The sequence below is a fragment of the Xiphophorus couchianus genome, chromosome 5 (assembly GCF_001444195.1).
Source record: "Xiphophorus couchianus chromosome 5, X_couchianus-1.0, whole genome shotgun sequence".
In the NCBI taxonomy this organism is placed as follows: domain Eukaryota; kingdom Metazoa; phylum Chordata; class Actinopteri; order Cyprinodontiformes; family Poeciliidae; genus Xiphophorus; species Xiphophorus couchianus.
Window position 1 is genome coordinate 2,113,642 of NC_040232.1, and position 20,150 is coordinate 2,133,791.

Below are 20,150 nucleotides of genomic sequence, written 5' to 3' on the forward strand. Positions count from 1 at the left end.
CGCCACGCCACGCTCACCTGTAATGTGGCAACAAAGCGCTCGCTACAGGAATCAATGCTCTTGTCATTCACAGCGATGGGCGGATCAGCAGAAAGGTCACGAACTCCCAAAACGTCGATTCCTCATATAAAACATGCACCGCCCCTCCGCGTCCCTGCTGCCGGCAGGAAGTGTCTTTTCATGAATACACAATAATGTCACCTGCGTCGATTTTGGCTCTGACGTTCCTTTCTGCCGGTTTATTATAAAACGGTTGCTGTGGAAACAAAACAGTCTTCTTCTTACTTATAGATTACCATAATGAACTCTAAATGGCATGAATTTAATATGAGCAAGCAGGTTTTATTAGGTTATAGGTATTCGGAACAAGTTAGCTGGAGGCAGTTAAGAATTCTCATTTATCCATGCATAGTTTTATTGTAATTAAATGCATTTCCATAAAGCAGGAGGTCGTTTCTTAAGAACTGAGAGAAATTCATCATGATTTATTCCAGTGACCCTTTCAAAAAGGGTCAAGGCAGCTGTGAAAAACATATAAAATTAGTTTTAATAAGTGAGAGTTACTGTTTTCCTTCTCTGTTTTTAGCATTTCCTTCTCCTCCAGCTATAATCACACAGACTGTACCTTACTAAGGTGTTCTTACCCCTCCAGCTTTTCACGTTTTGTCATATTACTAAAAAACGTCAATTAAATGTTTGGGGATTTTATGTGATTATCCAAACACAGTTATGCACAAGTTGTGGATAATTGTAAAATTAAGGATGAGATCTGATGTGCATTTCTGTTCAGTCGTCCTCAGAATCATTCGGCTTCTAAAGGAAATTCTTCCTCAGAATGATCCTGTCCTTTGCCTTCCTATGCTTTTCTCCTCGATTCTCATCTCCATTCAGTTCTCCATCCTGGATTTGTTCCATTGAGCGTGATTTCTCAGGATGAATTTCATCCTGGCCAATCAGTGAACAGGAGGAGGAGTTGTGAACGATGATGTCACGTTCCTGCTCTTTTAGAATTGCAGTCTGCCTGTAGTTTTAGGGATGGCAGCAGAAGAAGTGAACAAAAACATTCAGTCCATGTTGGCTTCCAAATACTGAGCAGTTAAAGTCAGAGCAAGAGGAATGTTTCTGACATTTCACTGCTGATGTCATTCGACTCACAGCTTCTCTCTGCGTGGGAGATGGTTGTTTACAGCGCAGGCAATTTTTGGTAAGCTTCATAGCATGCCTTCCTTCGCATTACAAACGTTGTGGCCAAATGTTAGCGATTAGCTAAAATCAGATCCAGTTGTTTAAAAGTTCAACAGAGTCCATGGCTCCGACAAGCAGTGGTTTCTCAACAGAAGTTCAGACACTCGTGCAGCTGGTTCACCAGGCTGGCTTGTGATTTAACTCCAGGTCACTCAGATCAGGTGCTCAGTACTTCCCAAAAATTCTTAAGGGGACAGTATCGTGTTTTACATCATGCTATAATGTTATTCTCTCATAAAAAACCCACCTGAAATATTCTGACTCTTTCATGCATGTTTGAGAAATCCTTGAATCACCATGGTAACCATACAGCTGTGCCTAAGCACTTGCTGTCACAAAGTGCCACTGATTTACCCGAAGCTGCTCCTCTGCTGCAGCGTCCAGGTGAGATTCCAGCCTGCCAACACTCGGCTCCTCCAGACTAGCCAGCAGCCATTAGCAAACACCTGGTGGATCTGCACATCCGCTGAGAAAGTAGTATAAACTACTTTTCAATCCAACGCTCCTAAGAACGGTTGTAAACGGCATCATGGAAAAGTGTTGCTGTGATGACGATCTGAAGGCAGAGTAGGAGCTTCTTAAAGAGACAGAGTCCAATTTTAAAGTGTCTTATTGCGAAGCTATGTTTGATATAAACAGCATTTTTATAAATGAAAGTAACATAATTACTTAGTGGTGCTATAAAATGGCACAATGTCTGTCTGTGAGAATACATAATACTGGCCCTTTAAATGTGTTCCTGTCTGGACTTTGACCCGGTTGGGACCGATAGAAAAGATGGTTTTAAATTTCTCCTCCTCATCCATGAAGCCTTTTGTCCAACTCCTCTGGGACTGAAGGTCAGAAATCTGTAACTTGTTTTCACAGTTATTGATTTTACTTTTTGAAAACAAATATGACTTTTCTTCCACTTCACAAACATTCCTGTTTGTCTTTCACATAAGATCCCGATTTATTCCACTGAGAGAAAAGTTAAAACACCATGAGTACTTTTGAAGCCGTGTAATTACATCTTCCATCAGGACTGAAGGTTCCACTCTGAATCAGAACCTCTGGTTCTGTGTGGCTTGTTGCTGTGAGGTCTTCCTCTCTGGTCATTCTTCATCTGAGAGATATACATTAGACCTGTTCAGAAACAGACAACCATAAAAAGATTTGGATCTGACTCAGTCGGTGGCCAGATAAAGGAGAACACTCGCAGCTCAGAGACTTCCTGCCTGGGATTGGATTACATTCATGTGCGTATCTGTCTGTGTCCAGCCTGCGCTGGGTCCGGACTGTTCACAGCAGAACCTTCTGGAAGCTAAAAGGCTGGTGGAGACACAGACTGTGGATCGAACATGACTGGAGGGAACGACAGCATGTTAAGTCACCACAACATCTAATTCCTAAAAGGTTATGTTGGAGCCGGAGCGCCGCCGCATCCATCACAGAGCGGCAGCCGAACCATGGAAGCAAACTTCTGCAGAAGAAGAATTTATCTTATTCATCAACACAAAACTGCTTGGAAGAAAAATAATTCAAAATTCTTTACAGGTATAAATCTGAGAGCTGTGGTGTGTCTGATGTTTCTTTCCAGAAGTTGTTTTAGTTTCCTTGTAGAGCACTTCTGGATAGATGCAAACTACATCTCGTTGCTTGTACTTGTGACAGTGCAATGACAATAAAGTTGAATTCTATTCTATTCTATTCTATTCTATTCTATTCTATTCTATTCTATTCTATTCTATTCTATTCTCTGCAATGTCCAGAGCAGAAAACCTTTTCTCCGTTCTGTTCAGTGATACCTCAATCCGATTGGACCTGTAAGCATCACGGCTCAAGTTCTGCCACAGATTCTCAGTTGTATGTAGGTCTGGACTTTGACTAGGCCGTTCTAACAGATGAATGTTATTATTCTGGCTCTGGTTGTATGTAGGTCTGGACTTTGACTAGGCCGTTCTAACAGATGAATGTTATTATTCTGGCTCTAGTTGTATGTAGGTCTGGTTGTCGTGGTTACAGGTGAACCTCCAACCCGGTTTCCATTCATCTGCTGCAGAGACAAACTATGGAAATGTTTCAGGATGATGAATACTTTTGTTTCCATGAAACTTCGTCTCATTTTATTGATGTTCTAAATTAAATGTTTTTTTAAAGGAAAGGTTTGATTGGACACTTTACAAACAAAAAACAAAGCGTCTTTTCTCAGATTAAACAATGAATTGCTGCTGTTGTGGCCAATGTCTCCAATCATCTGTTCTCTGTAACCGCTTATCTGTCCTCAGTTCTTGTCTGCAGAAACAAACAATATGATTTCATCAGTTTTACTCTGTTGTGCAGTAAAACAGTCCTCAGTCCTTGAGGACTGATGCTAAATTGAGAAGTGAGCTGGTAAGACGAGCAGGAAGTGAAGATCCGTCTCCATTCTGGCTGTAAAAACTTCGAAAATGGTTTTTACTTTCCTGCCTGAGCTGTAAGACTCCATCTGTCTCTCGTAATGGCAGCCGCTCTGACACTTCTGGGTCGATTCTCTCAGTTGTCACTTATTCAAAAATAAAATTGTGGGACTTCTTATGTACTTTGGTGAGGAACTGATTCTTCCTTCATTTAACAACTGTGACCAAGTTTGACTCATTGGTGACACTGGAAAAATGTCAAACCTCAACCAGAACTGAAAACCTTCCAGTAAAAGTTTCAAAAAAGTTTCCACACTAACACCATTAGTGCTTCTAAAAAACAGCAGTGAGTTTATCATTATTGTAATATTTGTGGTTGTTGTGCAGGTTGCTACAGTGGACCCCGGTATTCACAGGGACCCCCTCTAAAAACCCTTACAGCTGATTATTTTAATTGTTCTAACACCAAATATACCTTAATGTGTGGAAATCATCTTCAAACCAACATCCACTCTGGCCAATAGGACATCAAGTAGCAGAACACCTTGCAGCTTCATCTTCACTAGCTAATCTTTCATGTAGCACTTTGCTAACTTTAAAAACATTTAGCAGACTTAGATTCCCTTAACTTCATTTTTCTATATAAACTGTAAAACTTTTAATTTACTTGCCTGTTTTTAAAATCTCAGTTGAATAAAGTTTGACATCTGAGTTGAACTTTTAATTATTGACTGATAAGAATTTTTGATTTAGTTAAATGATAATATCCATGCTCTTATTCTGAAGTGGAGGGAAACTGTTCCATTTCCTCTCCTTGCATTCTTTGTTTTAGAGAAGGAGATAGAAACATGAAAACAATGTCTAAGAAATAAAACATGTAAATTATAATGTCCAGTTTAAATTGGTGCTCAGTGTTGAAATAATTTGAACTCAAGTTAGTGGTTTAGTGATTTAGCATCAGCCTGGCTAACCGTACAAACATAATGACTTCCTGGACTTTCTTCATAGTGAGCAAGCATGTGGAGACAGTGGAAACAAATGACTCCGGTTTAACAGGAAGAAAGCTCCAGCAGAACCGAACCAGGCTCACTGTGAACGGCAAGGAGATGGAAAAAACCCGACAGCTCTGAGCCAGCAGAACTTTCTGTAGGACAGTAATGGAGGAAGTGTGATCCATGTGGTCCATGTGTGAAACGACAGTTTCTGTTACAACTCACATCTGCATGAAGCAGCTAAACATAAACATCAGCCATTACTGTCAAAAACAATGTTGCTTAATGTCACAATTACGGATTATTTGCATTTTAAATCATTGGAAACTATTTATGTTGGGATGAATGTGCATAATTTAAGTCAAGTTTGCAGCCAAGCTCAACAAACTGTCACATGAGTTCAGATCCTTCCTGAACAACAGCTGAGGAAAATAATGTTTCTTTATTTTTAAGTTGAAAACCAAACAGTCGTCGTCATCCTGACTATAAACTGATGGAGTGTTTTCTCCAAAACCATCTGCAGAGCAGCTCATTGGTTTCTGCGTGGAGCTGAGCATGTATGCTGATTAGACTCATGTAATCAAGATTTGATTAGAAAGATCAACCACAGGGTTCTTATTAATAAACCATTAAATAAACATGAGCATTAATGCTGGTCTGTTAATAGCAGAAAACTTAACCACACAACTGAACACAAAAGTCCTTTTCAGGCTCCAGCAGGAGCGTAAAGTCTCGGTCCAACAGGGAGAATTGCATAATCGTTTCAGGATGTCACACACTGCGCTGTCGTCCAGGACGCTGGCGGAGCATGAAATTAATTTGCTATGATAAATTATTCATTATTTCAGCCCCTTTTCATCCTTTACAGCCTCTAAGGAATCCTTGTTGACAATGCGGGCTGGACGATGCATGTTGATGGTCGTTTGTTTTACTTTGAGCGCCGGCGCTAACAAGCCGGACGTGACATGTTAGAGTAATTATGCTCTGCGGCTAATGACCCTCAGGGCTGCAAGTGTCATTTTCTAACTTTAGTTAGATCCTGAGGCTTTAAGATCCAGCTCTCCTCTCCACCTGAGAGAGACATAACTGAATTACCGCCCTCAGGCTGTCTGTGCTTGATCTCTCCACTTTACAGAAAACGGTACTCTTAAAAGTGTGGGAGGTTGTGTAACTGATGGGTGTTTTATAGAAAGCAGTGGTTGTACCTCTAAAGTGGCATTTATAGAGTCAGGTAAAGTTTGACTTTTGAAAACCTTCTACTTCTGCCATTTATCTGAGGAAGACAAACTCCTGAAGGCCTTTAACTCTGAGAAATGACAGCAGGTAAAACCCTCCAGCCTGAGGAGAAAACTCACGTTTTAGGGTTTCAGTTTGGTTTTAAAAACAGAACCGAAAGTTTTTAGTGATCTGCTTTTAACTCTGACGATTCTGCTGTTTTAATCTTACTGGATTTGACTGGTGCTTTTCTCCTGGTGAACCATGACGATCATTTTTGTAAAGCAGAAGTTGTTCTGTCCAGTTGGGTCAGGTTTTCTGTTCTAAACTGTGGAGTTCCTCAAGGCTCCTGCTTAGGATCTGTAGTTTTTCCTTTATGGTCAGTCAGTCTGATTGTCATAGTTTCACTAAGTTTCCTGACAGAAACAGAATCAAAGGCGCTAAGAGGTTTATTTTAGGACCAGGAATTTAGCAAGATTAATTAATCACATTTTAATGCAATTAATAATTTTTTTGTTTGTTTTTTTACATGCAAAAGTACAGATTCAGAATTCACTTCGTTTGTTTGCAGTGGTTCACTCTACTGAATGATGCCACTGTAACCAGACTTCAGTGTGAATGTTTTGAGCCGCATGTTTAGAGGACAGACGTCACGCTGCTGCAGCTGCATGTTAATATAAGAACTAACTGATGCCACCATCAGTCAATCAATTACAAATTTTCAAGCAACAATAGCCAACAGTATCGTTACAAAATCAGAACATCTCGAAGAATTTACTAAAGAAAGCAGGAATGGTATTTTGACTTGTTTAGTGTTTGGATGTGGAGTCAGTGGTGGGACTGTGATGTGATGGGCTTCATAATTATTCATAATTATGATTTCAGTCATTGTTTACATCCAGATTTAGTGTCCCTGGTTTCTTCTGGTGCAGAATGATGATGCATGTCGCACATCGATGATGTGAAAGTCAGACTAACTTCAACATGAATGGAGAATCTGATGCACATCTGATTTACTACCACATATGGAAGTGGCACAAATCTGATTTTTGGGGTTCGGGCTGATGTTTTAAAAATTGGGTTTGGGTTTGAGCGAAAAAATCAGATGTTGGTTACATTCTCCTGCTGCGTTAATGTGACCTCAGACAGAATGACTCTTTGCAGGAAGCAGTGATGAAATAACTGATGTTTATCTGAAGGATCCGTCTAAAAACTGAACAGAAGCCAAATGAACACGAGTAAAACATGGACTTATTTAAGTATGGAAACATTTCTACTCTGCAGTTAATCTCAGAAGAGTTTCTAAAAACATGAAGCTGCAAAAAGTTCATATAAAATATGCCTCTCATCTCTTTTCTATGTAAAACTCAGATTTATGCTTATGACACAGAGCAACATGTTCTTTCTCTGCTCCAATTATTGCTCTGTAGAGTGAGCCACCAAAGCATTTTTCTCTTTGTCGTTACAACACGAGGAGATAATTACAGGTTTGTTCTCTGAACGAAACCCTCAGAGGACGGTGTATTATGGAGCGGCTCACCGCGGCTCCAGAAACGGCTGAGGTAGCAGATCCCTGCAGCCTCTGATAAGATTCCCTCTGCAGCGTGTGGAGGACGAACCCTGCATCCTCCTGACAGTAAACAGCCAGCAGCCGATTCTTTCTGCCTGTTTTTTACAGGACAACACAAAGCCCAGGACGCTCATTTTCTAAGTGAGGCTTCGGCTTTTACAGGTCAGCTCTGATAAGAATTATAATGCAATTAATGCAGCCAAACATACCTGTGGGAGTAATTCAGATCCAGCCTGACCTTGGCTGGAAAAACTGACCCATAAAGCACTAACATGAAAGTCCTTAACCTTGATCATATTCAGCATAGCTCTCCACTTAATACACTCAGGGGGGCTGTTAATGTGTTCGCTGAAAAGCATTTTTGGTCCAAAAAAACAAATTAAAAGCTTGTTAAAAGGCTGCAGACTTTCCTTTGCAGAAGTATTCCCATCTCTGGCCACCTCAAGCAGCTTCTGAGGATTAAGGAATCGTTTTGTTCATCAGTCTTGAACTTTTCTTCGGGCCCACAGCTGGGAATTGGATTGAACTAACAGCTGCTTTTATGCTGCAAATAAAGAGGCCGCCACAGAGCGATCACCAGACTCCATTCGATTATCTTTCAGAGATATCTTGCAGAACAGCGTTTTCAGGCCTGACAAAGTCATCATAAACTTCACACCAAGGTTGTCCAAAAGTCGCCGGCGAGTCACTTTTGCTCAGCAAACAGCGGCAGCCTTTACAAACAAAACGCCTCATCTGAATGACACGGAGATAATTATGGAGGTGAGCCTCATCTGAATTCATTAGGAGCTCCTTTCTCCATGAGACAATGTGGCTATTATGTCAAATTCCCTGTCAGCTATTTTTATCATATCTGCAGCAGATCTAGTCATCAGTGAATTCATGGGGAGGTAATTACCTCACACTCTGGAAAAATAGGGTGGAGACGGTCTGATGGAGGCAGGGGATTTCTGGCCCAAACTAACACCCGGGGAGCGTCTGACTCCCACAGAACACAGTTAAAATGTATGAGATAAAACTCAGGGAGACGAGGATATTTATGATTACTGTGCCACCCCAAAGAGATCTGTTGTGGAAAGCTGAATGTCAGCAGCATCCACGGGTCTGATTAATAACGTTCCCCCAGAACGGAGCTAGAGGCAGACGGAGCGTCGGTTCCGAGCAGAAATCATTCATTTCTTCTCTCCAGGGACTGAGCGAAGTTTCACTCTGCACCCAGGTAACTTCCATGTTTCACACCAAACTTTAACCAATAGAACGCCCCTCATTTCTGTTGTTCGGTTCCTGTCGGTGAAAAGTCGCCAACTGTTGTCAGTAAGTCGAAGTACAATGAGTAAAAGCTTTTATTATTCTGGGCTCCAGTGCCTGCAGGTTATTAATGTGAAAGGAGGTCTGGTTGCTGCTGCTCTACATCTAAATAAGCCATCACTCTGATGGCCATTTCTGAGCGACAGGTACCAATTCACACTGACGGCTACCACAGCTTATAATAATAATATGAGATTTCTGACAGAAGCTCCTTCCTGTGTGGGTTAGGAACTGTTTCTCATTGCCTGTCAGAAGACTGAATGATGTTTTACTACAGAGACACTCTGACCAGATGGATTTCCTTTATGGATGTCCCATTCTGATCCCAGCGCTCCAATCAAGACTTTTTAGAGATGAACAGGAATTTCACCAAACACTACAACTCCAGAAACCTGTTGTTGGTCTTCTGTGGGAATTTTATCAGCCACAACAAACCGTTCAGTTTGCAAAGGGAACGTTTTTCCTGAACACAGCATCATTGTGTCAATATAACAAACCTGACCTTTACATTGATGCAGCTTCGAGACATGACTTATGGCTCTTTGAAAAGAACAGAATGACTTAAACTTCCTCTGTCTTGGCCCTCCCCTTTTGCCTGTTTTCAGTCTCAGTTTGGTAGCAAAGGAAGAGATTGTGAATCTGTGTGAAACAGCGACTCAGTTCCCAGGGTTCATGTTAGAGAGCCAGGCAGAAGATTTGTTTCACTCCTGAAGATCAGAGCTCTGCTGGTGAAACAGAGACTGGATCCATCATGTGATCTGCTCTGTATTACATGAGTTATCCTTTCTCCATTAGGTTCTTGATGTATGAGGTTGAAGAAGAGTCAGTGAGTTGAATTCATGAATTTCATTTATTAAGACTAAAATACAGCTGATCCTGTTGTTCATGCTATCTTCATGGGCTAATAGATCAAACATCAGTTTGTTAGCCTCTATCTGAGCTGCGCCCTACAGAGGGCGTTCTCTTCTGTGTCACTTCCTTTAGCATTAGCTTTGCAAATAGCTAAAAGAGATAGAGCAAATTATTTACAGAACTATTTATTCTCAACATATGTCTGCATGGGAAAGAGCATCACATATCTCATATCACATATCGCAGATGAAACCAGGCAATTTAAGGCATTTAAAGTAAAAGATTATAATTCTGAAACATGGAAACAATATCGTCTTCTTACTTATTTTATTGGAACCATACTACAATATTTAAACTATACTTCAGTGATTCATATCAAAATTAGGAGTAGCCATAACGCTGCTGCAGTGTTGCACCATGATTGAACTCAGTCCTGCATTTTTTAACATTCTACCGATTTAGCTTTGAAATTTGAGTTTTTGAAAAACAAAAATGAACTGAGTTAGTCACACTGAGCGCTCAGAGCGCTTTAACCCGTCGTCCAGTCACTCATTTTGATACTGATGCGCAGATCGGTTGGTAACATGGGGTTGGACTGCCTTGCCAAAGGGCACAACATGTAGGATGAAGCTGGAATCCAACCACTAATACTGGATTTCCAGACAATTAATCCTCCCAACAGTCCACAGACTCCTGCTGAGGAGATTTTTATATTTTCAATGAAAGCAGCAACTGAGTCGGCAACAGGTGATCATTAATCATTCTTTGATGCCATCCTGTCATTAATCCTTAAAACCACGACTGAATTGAATTGATTTGGGTTGTAGTTTGGTGATAAAGGATAATGTTGAGTCCTGAACTCTGACCAGTTGAAAACCAACGGACTGGAGAGCTCTGCTACGTTAAACAAAGACACTGCAGACCAGAGACATCTTGGCTTTTCTCCCAGTACACAATAAAACACAGTTCAGTTGAGCCAAAGCAAATGATGGATATTGTTGTTAGCATCCCACTCTAACGGGCCAAAGACACCAAGAAAGGTAAACCAGGTCAGTTCTGCTTTTCTGTTTCCTAAAATATGAGCGTTTTTAAATAACCGGACGGAGTCGTCAGAAAGTGAACCCAGAACTCCATGACCCCCAGCAGCCAGCTCAGCTTTATTATGAATCTGAGTCATTTGGCTCAAAGCGACAGACACGACATAATGACCTGTGTTGCTACATGGAGGCTTCATGACTTAGACGTGTCCAAGAAACCTCTAATCCACTCTGGAAGAAGTCTAACAACCCGGTTTTACTGAAAGTCGTCATATGAGCTTTAGGCAAAGCGGCGTCCCTGAAATTTTTCATCAGGTATCCTTTTCCTCTCACCATGGATGCAAATAAGAAAGTATGACATGCTACACTGTTCTCATTACAGGAAGGACCTGCTGGGTCCGTGGCGCCTGAACTGAACAGTGACAAACTGACAGGACCGGGAACCCAAACGGAGGACACAGCTGGACCAAACCTCCATGTTTATTAGCATAAGATTTACACAAAAGAGCCTGAGGCTTGATGTGAAGGTAGGGAAACAGCTTTCCACAAAACAAACGGAGAATAATGTATAGAAAGACAGAATGTGGATGATCCCAGACATCATTTAGGAGCAGCAGAAAGAAATGTAATTAAAACAGGATCGAAAGAGAACAAGAAGTGGATTTTAACCTCATAAAAAAGCAAGATTACAACTTATTTCAAATTAATTTAAAATCTAATGTGACAAACATACATTTGAAATAAATCAGGAATATTATGGTCATCTGACAAACACCATGGTTGGTGCTTTACTGCTGTCTGCAAGTCAGATTATTTAATGCCATCAGAAGCATTTACTGTGACAGAGACTGAACTGTGAGGTCGTTTTGCAGCAGAAGCTACTCATGCTAACAGCATGAAGCATCAAAACTGTGGGATGTTTTACTGTTAATGATCTGTAGATTTCATTCTCTCTACATAGATGACTTGATTTAAAACTGATTTAGAATTAAAAGAGTTTAAACACAAGTGTCAGGTTTACTCTATTCACATGTTACTGCATTCAGGTTGAGGCTGCAGCATTACAGATGCCTCATATTGACATTGTAATATTTTATGCAGCATTTGACACAAACACACGTAACAGCACAGCTACATCGATCACATTCCTTTAATTGTCACCGTCGCCAAAATAACTTTAACTGTTAAAGTTCATCATGGCTCCAGCTGGTTCTAAACATCTGTTGGAAATAAAACCTGCATGTTTTCCTTTCCTTTAATCACTGAATGAGTTTTTGTAGCTTTAAGAAGAGACCTGCTACCAACCCCAACAAAAGCAGCTTCTGTCTTTTGTCTCATCAGATACAACCAGAACCAGGTTATCAATAACTCACTATATGAGAAAGCAGCCAGTGAGATTAAGACAACCACCCATAAGTAACTAAAATCCACCAATCAGCACCAAGGAAACTGAATGCTGCTCCTGATTGGCTGCTTTGCCTTAGCAGACACACTTTTATTGGTTTCCTCTGAAATCCAACTGCGTTGCTTTATGTTTAAAGCAAGATGCTGTTAGTAAGTAGTTTTTACTATCGGTACAATTTAAATCATAAACAGTTGATCTGTAATGTGGAAGAACGTAAAGATCTCACAGAGATCTGATCATTTTCATAACTGAATCAGTTTCCCAGACCTCTTCCATCACCGGTCAGGTGTGTCAACCTTTTAATTAACCGGAGGAACATGAACAGATCACATTTATCATGTCGACGTTCGCCACTCGCTGGAGAGGAAGTGGAGCAAACGAAGACTCTCCTCCTGCTCCGAGTCCCACAGGAAGGACAGAACAAGCTAATTCTCATTACAGATACATGAAGCAGGCTTCACAAAGGTGCTTTTTATCGCAGCGCTTCATGCATGGATTAGCTGCTTGCTCTGGCTCATCTCTATTATTAAGATGAAAATAATCACGCTGCTCCTCGTGGGATCATTTAGTATTTCAATATTTAAGCCGAATGTGCGAGAAACGTGCTCTGAGCCATCACAGCCTGCACCAAAACCCAAGTTAGGATAAATTATTACAGAATGGAGGCGTTTTCACACCAATATTACCCACAAAATTCACTGCACTCTCCAAATGACCTGCTGTAGCTTCTCAGTCCCAAGACAGATGTGAGTTTGTTCATTTAATCAATCTTTTGGGGAATGATCTCATCACGGAGAACCTGAGCGTCCCACTCTGGCTCGGCGCCGGAAGCCCACCCAGTGTTACGCCGCAGCCTGGCAGGCGGATAGTGGGCAAATTAATTACATTTCAGAGTTTAATTAGTTTCTGTTTCTGTTTTTTGGCACACAGGTGATTTTTTTTTTTTGTCAGAGAAAACAAATCAGGCTGACATGTTGGCTCTTCCTGCGGCCCGTTCAGAACATCATGGCTGTTCAGAGACGATGACCTTGAAGCTGTTTGATGCCAGAGTTTAAAATCCAGAATTCACACACACACACACACACACACACACACACACACACACACACACACACACACACACTGTGAAACAGATGCAGGTTTCAAGGTTAACCAGTTGATAGCACAGTTGCTGTGCTGTGAGACAGTTCTGGGTTCAAATCCTGTCCATGTGTGTGTCCTCTCTGGTTACTCCAACCTCTGAGATCGATATTCGGTTGAAATATTGGTGAAATCGATGTTATCTACTGATGTAAAAATGAGCGCTTCAGTGTTGCTAACGCTGCTGAAGTTGCACCTGATTCCCCGTTTCCTGCTGAGTTGTGCTGATGTGGGTCAGAACAAGCAGAGCGTATCGACTCATTCAGCCGGCAGCAGCGTTTACCGACGGCGCTCCAAAATGATGACCGTCCCAAAGCAAAACCTGCATGACATGAGATTCTAAATGGTCCTGCAGCTTGAATAACAACACAAATGTTAACAGAAAAGCAGTGCGTCGGTTTTCCATGTTTTGTTTGTTCCGGGTCCGTGCTCTGTCCCGCCTCCTGCCATTTCTGTCCAATGGCAGCAAAGGCTGTCCTTTGCATGGCTTTGTAGTTTTATAAAGAAGCACAATGTGAAAATGAAAAAACGAGTCCGCCGTTGGTCCGTACCAAAGAAGTGGACCAAAGGACTTTGCTGGTGTGAAAACAACCCTGGAGATCGGTGATCATCCAGAACTCAGCAATCGCTGGTCATAATTCTGGATCCTTGTAGTTTGCATGTGACACCCAGTGGTGTTCACACAGCAAAGTCCCTACATGGAGCCCCTCTGCTGCTCCTCACAGCCCGAGTGCACTCGCAGTAAGTTCCACATTATTTCACAGAATCGATTACATTTTCCTCAGGTTTTGATGCTCTCACCACTTCTGAAGACAACAAGCTGAAACAAAGAGATTACAGTCTATCATAGAGAGATAAATAAGATATTGCCCCTTTTCTGCTGTGTTTATTTTTAGAACGGGGGAGTCGACAGATTGCTTACTCCATGAGTGTATCGGTGCCCCCAGGGCGGGTCGCTGCCTCCGTTTCCCTCAGAACTGCTGCTACAAGACAAAAGCACTCAGTGTCAGATTCCACCGCAGTGCGCTGACACGCAGCGGACAAAGAAAACCCAGAACTCAACACGACCACATGGACAGCACGTCAATACTGATGGCAGAGTTTCAAAAGCTACACCATGTAAAGCATGATGGGATGTTTACTGACAAAGAGTGACGACCAGGTTCCCATGTATGAGGGGATCTCATGTTACTAAACTCATAATAATATAATAAATTCTTATTTATTAGTGGAAGGATATTTTCTGTCTGGCTCACTGCAAAAACAAAGTCTTACCAAGTATTTTGTTTAATGTCTTTTTGTTTAATGTTTTTGTTAAAAATGTTTTGTTATAAGTAAAAGTGTAATTTTAGAGGCGAATGTGTAACTGATACAGACCAGAAAGGTGAACTGTCTGAGTTTGGTTAAAGTGAACTCTGGTGCCGTTTGAATGCATGTGAACACCAAGCAGACTTAAACCGCTATAAAAGCAGGAAACGGACCACAGCGCAGGGCATTCTGGGTAAAAACAACCAAAGCTAACATGCTAGCCTAGCACTAGCGGGGGAAATGGCTTTTTATGAAGATTAAAGATAAATCCTACAACCGCTAAAACCCGACGCCACTCCATTGTAGAAGAAAGAAGTCGCGCTCAGTGTCTTCTTAGGTTCTGTGTTGTTTCCGTAAGTGGTTCTTGGTGCAGCGCCCCCACAGGCCAGGAGGGGAACAGATGAAAATGGAACAAATGTTCCTATTATTATGTGGGAAAACAGCATCATTTGAGTTTTAATTTAAAGTTTTATTGATTTTCTTGCTGGTCAGATTTTGGTTCAGGTAAACTGGTGACTGCAACTGTTTGTCCAGCTAATCAGTGATCTGAACTGTTAACTGTTTCCTTTGACTTTTCACTGTAAATTATACTGATAAGTCTCGGTTGATTCAATTGATAAAGATTAAAAGCAGCTGGAGATTAAAAGCAGCTGGTTATTATTTGACCCTGAGCTTCTGTCTGATTGATGTCTTTTTGTCTAATTATTCTGTAATTTAGCATATATATTTTATATATTATATTTATATTTGTTTTGTTGAATATGAATCTGAACTCCACTCCCATTTATTTTTCAGACTTGCGAGGCGTTTGTCTTCACCGCTTTGCTTCCCTGCTCCCGGAGAATCGTCACCTTTTACTGACGAATGCGAACACTGAGAGAGAAAGACTTCTGTGCCCTTAATTTGTCAGTAAACTAGACGTCTCTTGGCGGCACAGCGACAGAAACATTCACTCAAAGAATCGGAACAAAAGCCGCCCACATGAACCGACGAGCGCTCTTTCTGCACGCACCCTACACACGTGCACCGCCAAATTCACCAGAAGCCACCGCAGAAAGGCGACTGATTACACTTTTTATGAGACTCTATGAGGGAAATGGTGTTTTCAAGTAGCTTCTCTCATTATTGTTCACTAATTGTCTGGCAGGACCAATCATATCCAGCCCTGGAGTAACTGCGTTGAGTGCATCTGGAGTGATCATGAACTTGTTACCGTGACCTATTTCTGTCGTCGTCGTGTGCAGCAACCTGCAGTCTCTCACCAGTAATGAAATGTGGCAGAAGAGACAATTTGCAGCAGATTTATACCTTGAGGGCGAAGCCAGAGCCACCCAATTTCAGCTCGGCTTTGTTTTGTGCCCAGAATCGAATCCTCACCTGCATGTAGTTTCCACACCGGAGAGCAGCAGAGATCAGAGCATGACCTTAAAGACCACGAGTTGTTTCCTGTCTCATCTCAATGATGACCTAAAAGAAGCTGAAAAGTCCAGCTGCAGTCTTCTGGTTCTGCAGGATCAGGTTAGCAGGTAAGAACCAGGAACCAATGGTTGGGCTTGGTTAGCATTTCTGACTGACTTTTCCCAGGAGGCTCCCAGTTCAAACTCCCCTACTGTCCATTTTTCTGTTAACTTCAGATTTTACAACAAGAGTAATTAGTATTTTACATGGAAATTTAACATTAAAGCTAACCACCTTTGATAAGAAAGCATTGATTTCCAACTTTAACATCTCTGGGTTAGCTAATTTAAATCTGATGCACAAGCAACATCAGAAAACAACAGCGCTGGACGGCCGAGGGAAGCTGCTTCCCTCGGCCGAACGTGGGTCAATTTCTGCTTCCTAAAACTATCTGATGGAAAAGACTACTGCTGTGTTCAAGTTGTGCTAAAAGGAGTTGGCCTGAGTTTTTGCATGGATGAAAGAATAAAGTGCAACAATGTAGCAGTTTCCCCAGATATCCGGCTGTGTATGGACTAGGCCCAAATCTCTGGCCGTGGTTAGAAGTCAGGCAGAAAGAAGCTGCAGTTTGATTGTTGCCTGATATGATGGACAGAAGAAATGGTGGAACTTCCTCTTTCTTCCTTAGCGCTTTTGAAATGCTAGTCAGCAAAAACAATAACAAAAACAACGGACTGTTACCACGGTAACATATAAAAACAGCTGTCCAAAAGTAAAAATGTCAGAACAGAAAACTTTTGAACTGCACGACATCCAAACCAGAAGAATAAATGTCTGAACATGAAATCCCATAACAACAAAAAAAGACTGTGAACAACAAACTAAAAAAAACAAACAAATCAGAGCAAAAATAACGAAGCTGCTGCGACATGCTGCCACCACCAGGGGCGCTATTCCTCTAATAACTAGAGTTGGTTTGGATTTGACTGGACTCTGCTGTTGCAGATGGTTCAGATCTATGTTCACAGATCAGAAACTCTCAGCATCAGCAGCTGAAATCTACACAAACAAACCCGGTTTGGAAATGTTCACAATCTAAACATAACCATGAATTTATGTTCTGGATGAAAAATGTTCCAGGTCTCACTTTCTCTGCTTATGGGCAGAATGAATCTGTTTTCTGCAGCATCAGATTCTACGGATGGAAAACTGAACACATCTCCTGCTGCAGAGAACAAAACAGAAGGAAAATTAACAGAGTATTTGATTTTCCAAACAGGATGACAGCAGATGCTTGGCGTCAGACGGCGTCAACTTGTGCTGCATTGCTGAATGTCTACAGCCTCAAAATGCACAAAAAGGTGCAGCAGTTTGATCAGAACCAACAATCAGCATGGAGGACAGCGCTGCTCAGGCGTGACAGACGTCAACGATTTGACCGTCGGGAATGTTGAGGCGCTGTGACATAAAATGCAGCTCCGAGCCGCAGGCGGTGGAGATATGGAAATCCTGAAAATCCACTCAGAACTGCCAGCACCTGCAGCAGCACTTCAGCAGGGAGCTGACTTATTCATTTTTAACCAACTCCTGATGTCAGCTTTGAATCAGAAGCTACATTACAGGATTTCTTAATCACCAGGAGGAGAGGAACATGTGCAGCGTGTGGACAGACTCTGCTTCACTTCAATAAGTAATTGTGTTCCTATTTCTGTTGAGAGAACAACCTGTGAAGAGATGTGGGCCTTAAACAGCATGACGTCACTCAGGCACTCAGAGAAATGTGGTTTTTAGTTGTGAACTCAGATCAGCCGCAGCCAGCCGCTCATTAACTTCACAAAAACAACAAACGTGTGAGCTGGCCTTTAGTTCGTCTGGATGAAGGTCGGGGTGTAAACTGGCCTAATTTGTGGCTGTGGAGCTCAGAAGGATGTGGGTGTGATGGAACACAAACGGTGAAGTAAAGCAGGCGGACATGAGGCGGTCTGCACCGTAACGGCCAGTCAGGATTTCATCAGGAGAGGAAACTTCACAGCAGCTTCTGCTTCTGGAAACGTGATGATGCTTCTGAGATTTTTATTGCAGATGTCTCAGTTAAAGACACGAACAGACATTGTTTTACAACCTAACCCAGCTCTGAACTTCTCCACCTCTTCCTCCCAGACCTCCTGCTGGGTTTCTTGGTCTTCATGAGGTTCAAACCTCTGAAACCTTCAGAGAACCACAGATGAACTCAGATGGGCTGGAAGCAGCATTTCTGGCTGATAGAGGGCTCAATGCAAGCTGCACTTCTCAGATTTCTACCTGGAGAACAATTTGACAACCAGGCATAATTTTCCTTCCATCTTGCAGGTTTGTGCTGCTTTCTGTCATTTTATCACATAAATGAAATACTGTGAGGTTTGTGGTTTTAATGGGACAAAACAAGGAAAAGTTGAAATAGAACAGAAACCTTTCTGAGGCTGCACGTTTATTTTAAAATGGTGGCTTTCTTCTTTTCCTTTTATTTATATGCAGTTTTTTCTAATCTTCACAACTCCTAGAAAACTGAAGCTTTAAACCAGAACAAAGATAAAGCTGAAAACAGTCTCTACAGACTTTCTTATAAACACAAAGACATATTTCTTCATCTGTTTGTGTTTTCACAGAATCAACTTTGCTCAAAGCAAATTTTTCCAGCATAAATAAAGACTCCATGTAGGTGTGCAATGTTTATTATAAGCTGTGTTTTTATTCTCACTGTGGCCTTTGCTTCTCATACCAGAGGTAGCGTTCTGCCTACAGGTACTCTTTATGAAAATGCTTACAGAGAATAAAGCTTTATGGGCAGATCTCTCAGCTCCGTCAGCCAGTTTAGATCAGGAGTATAGTTGCTGCGTTTTAGTGGTAATTATAAAGGTAAACTAAAACCCAGGCAGAACTCAGCGAAGGGAAAGCTGATCGATTTTAGCATCGGTGCTTCAAAGCTGCACAGCCCAGCCAGCATGCAGGTGTAATTACCATGGAGTGTGTGAATGTGAAGCTGAGCATATCTCGATAACAGCGCTGAGCTCTGCCTCATTCACTAAAGGTTACAGGGGAACAAGTAGGATTTTTTTAAGCGCCTCACAATAGAAATGACCGTGTTACATCTGTGGGAGGCTGATAGCGCCGTCTGATCAATACATCTGCCTCAACGATTACTTCGACAGGTGCTGAGATTTAGGCTTTCAGAGCCCACTTTCCTGTTCCTGAGCTGTTATTTAACAGACTCTCACGCTGGTCCTTTCAATCGCTCATCGCTGCAGAGAGCTGCTATCAGTGTCAGGCCGGCATCACGGCGCCCAATGAGCCTCATTGTGGAGCCAGAAGGAGCAGACGGTCAGGCCTGCGATCAAAGATGGCTGCAGCTTCGCTCTTCAACAGACGAGACTCCTTCACTGTCCCCGAGAATCGTCATGGAGACGACGACAAGGCAATAGCAATGGCTTTATTTTTAGAATATTTCATCTTAAACAAAATATAATACTTGATGTTATCTTCAGAAGATGAAAAAGAACTGGCAGCTGCAGTAGAAAGTTTTCACACCCCCAATGCAAAAGATCAGAACCGAGTCGCTGAGACCGACGTTGAAAAGTCAGATATGAGCCGCATGGGGAACGGAGCCTCATGATGCTTTTGGAGGAAAGTCAAAATAAGAGCCGAAATTCTTCCTTCAGTTATCATGACAACAAAACTGTTTGGCAGAGAAACTTTTCAGAATGTTCGAATCAGAGCCAGACGCTTTCTGAAGCATAAATAACCAAACTTTCCTGAATATCACCTGCTGAAGTGACGGCAATGTTAAGGAATTCAGCTGGGCTGCCCATTAAAAGCTGATTAATTAGAGGCATGTTTCTGAGGCCCAGAGGCTGCGCTGTGATCGGTCAACAGGACTGTTTAAGAGAGTTTGAGAGAAGAGGTCTTAAATTGTCAACGTGTCCTTGTCCCAGCCAAAGGAGGGATTAGGCAGGGGGATCAGGGAGTGTGTCTACGCATGAATCAAAGCCTTGTTCAGATACACACACTCTGCTTTGATTTCAAATGAGACCAAGGAGCCACCAGTATAATGCATCATCTCCCTGGTGAAACTTCCCAGTGACTTTGTGGAAAACTGGTCGTCACCCAGCAACAGCAGCACAAGGTAAATCACGTCTCAATGAAAGAAATGAAGGATTCTGCTTTGTCTTAATGAAAAATCATTTTTATTCAGAAAAACACGACATGCATCAGGCACTACATGTATGTTCAACAGGAACACGCCTGAAACACACACAGCACCGACAT

The 20,150-nt window shown here is 41.9% G+C and overlaps 1 protein-coding gene across 1 annotated transcript in view; it reads left to right on the forward strand.

The window, feature by feature from the left end:
* LOC114144942 (uncharacterized) overlaps positions 1–19,306 on the forward strand; it is a 59,450-nt gene extending 40,144 nt beyond the window's left edge. Inside the window, exon 4 of the mRNA XM_028018207.1 lies at positions 19,133–19,306. Within this exon, the coding sequence (XP_027874008.1) occupies positions 19,133–19,306 (174 nt within the window). The remainder of the gene's footprint in view (positions 1–19,132) is intronic.
* The last annotated feature ends 844 nt before the right edge of the window (positions 19,307–20,150 follow it).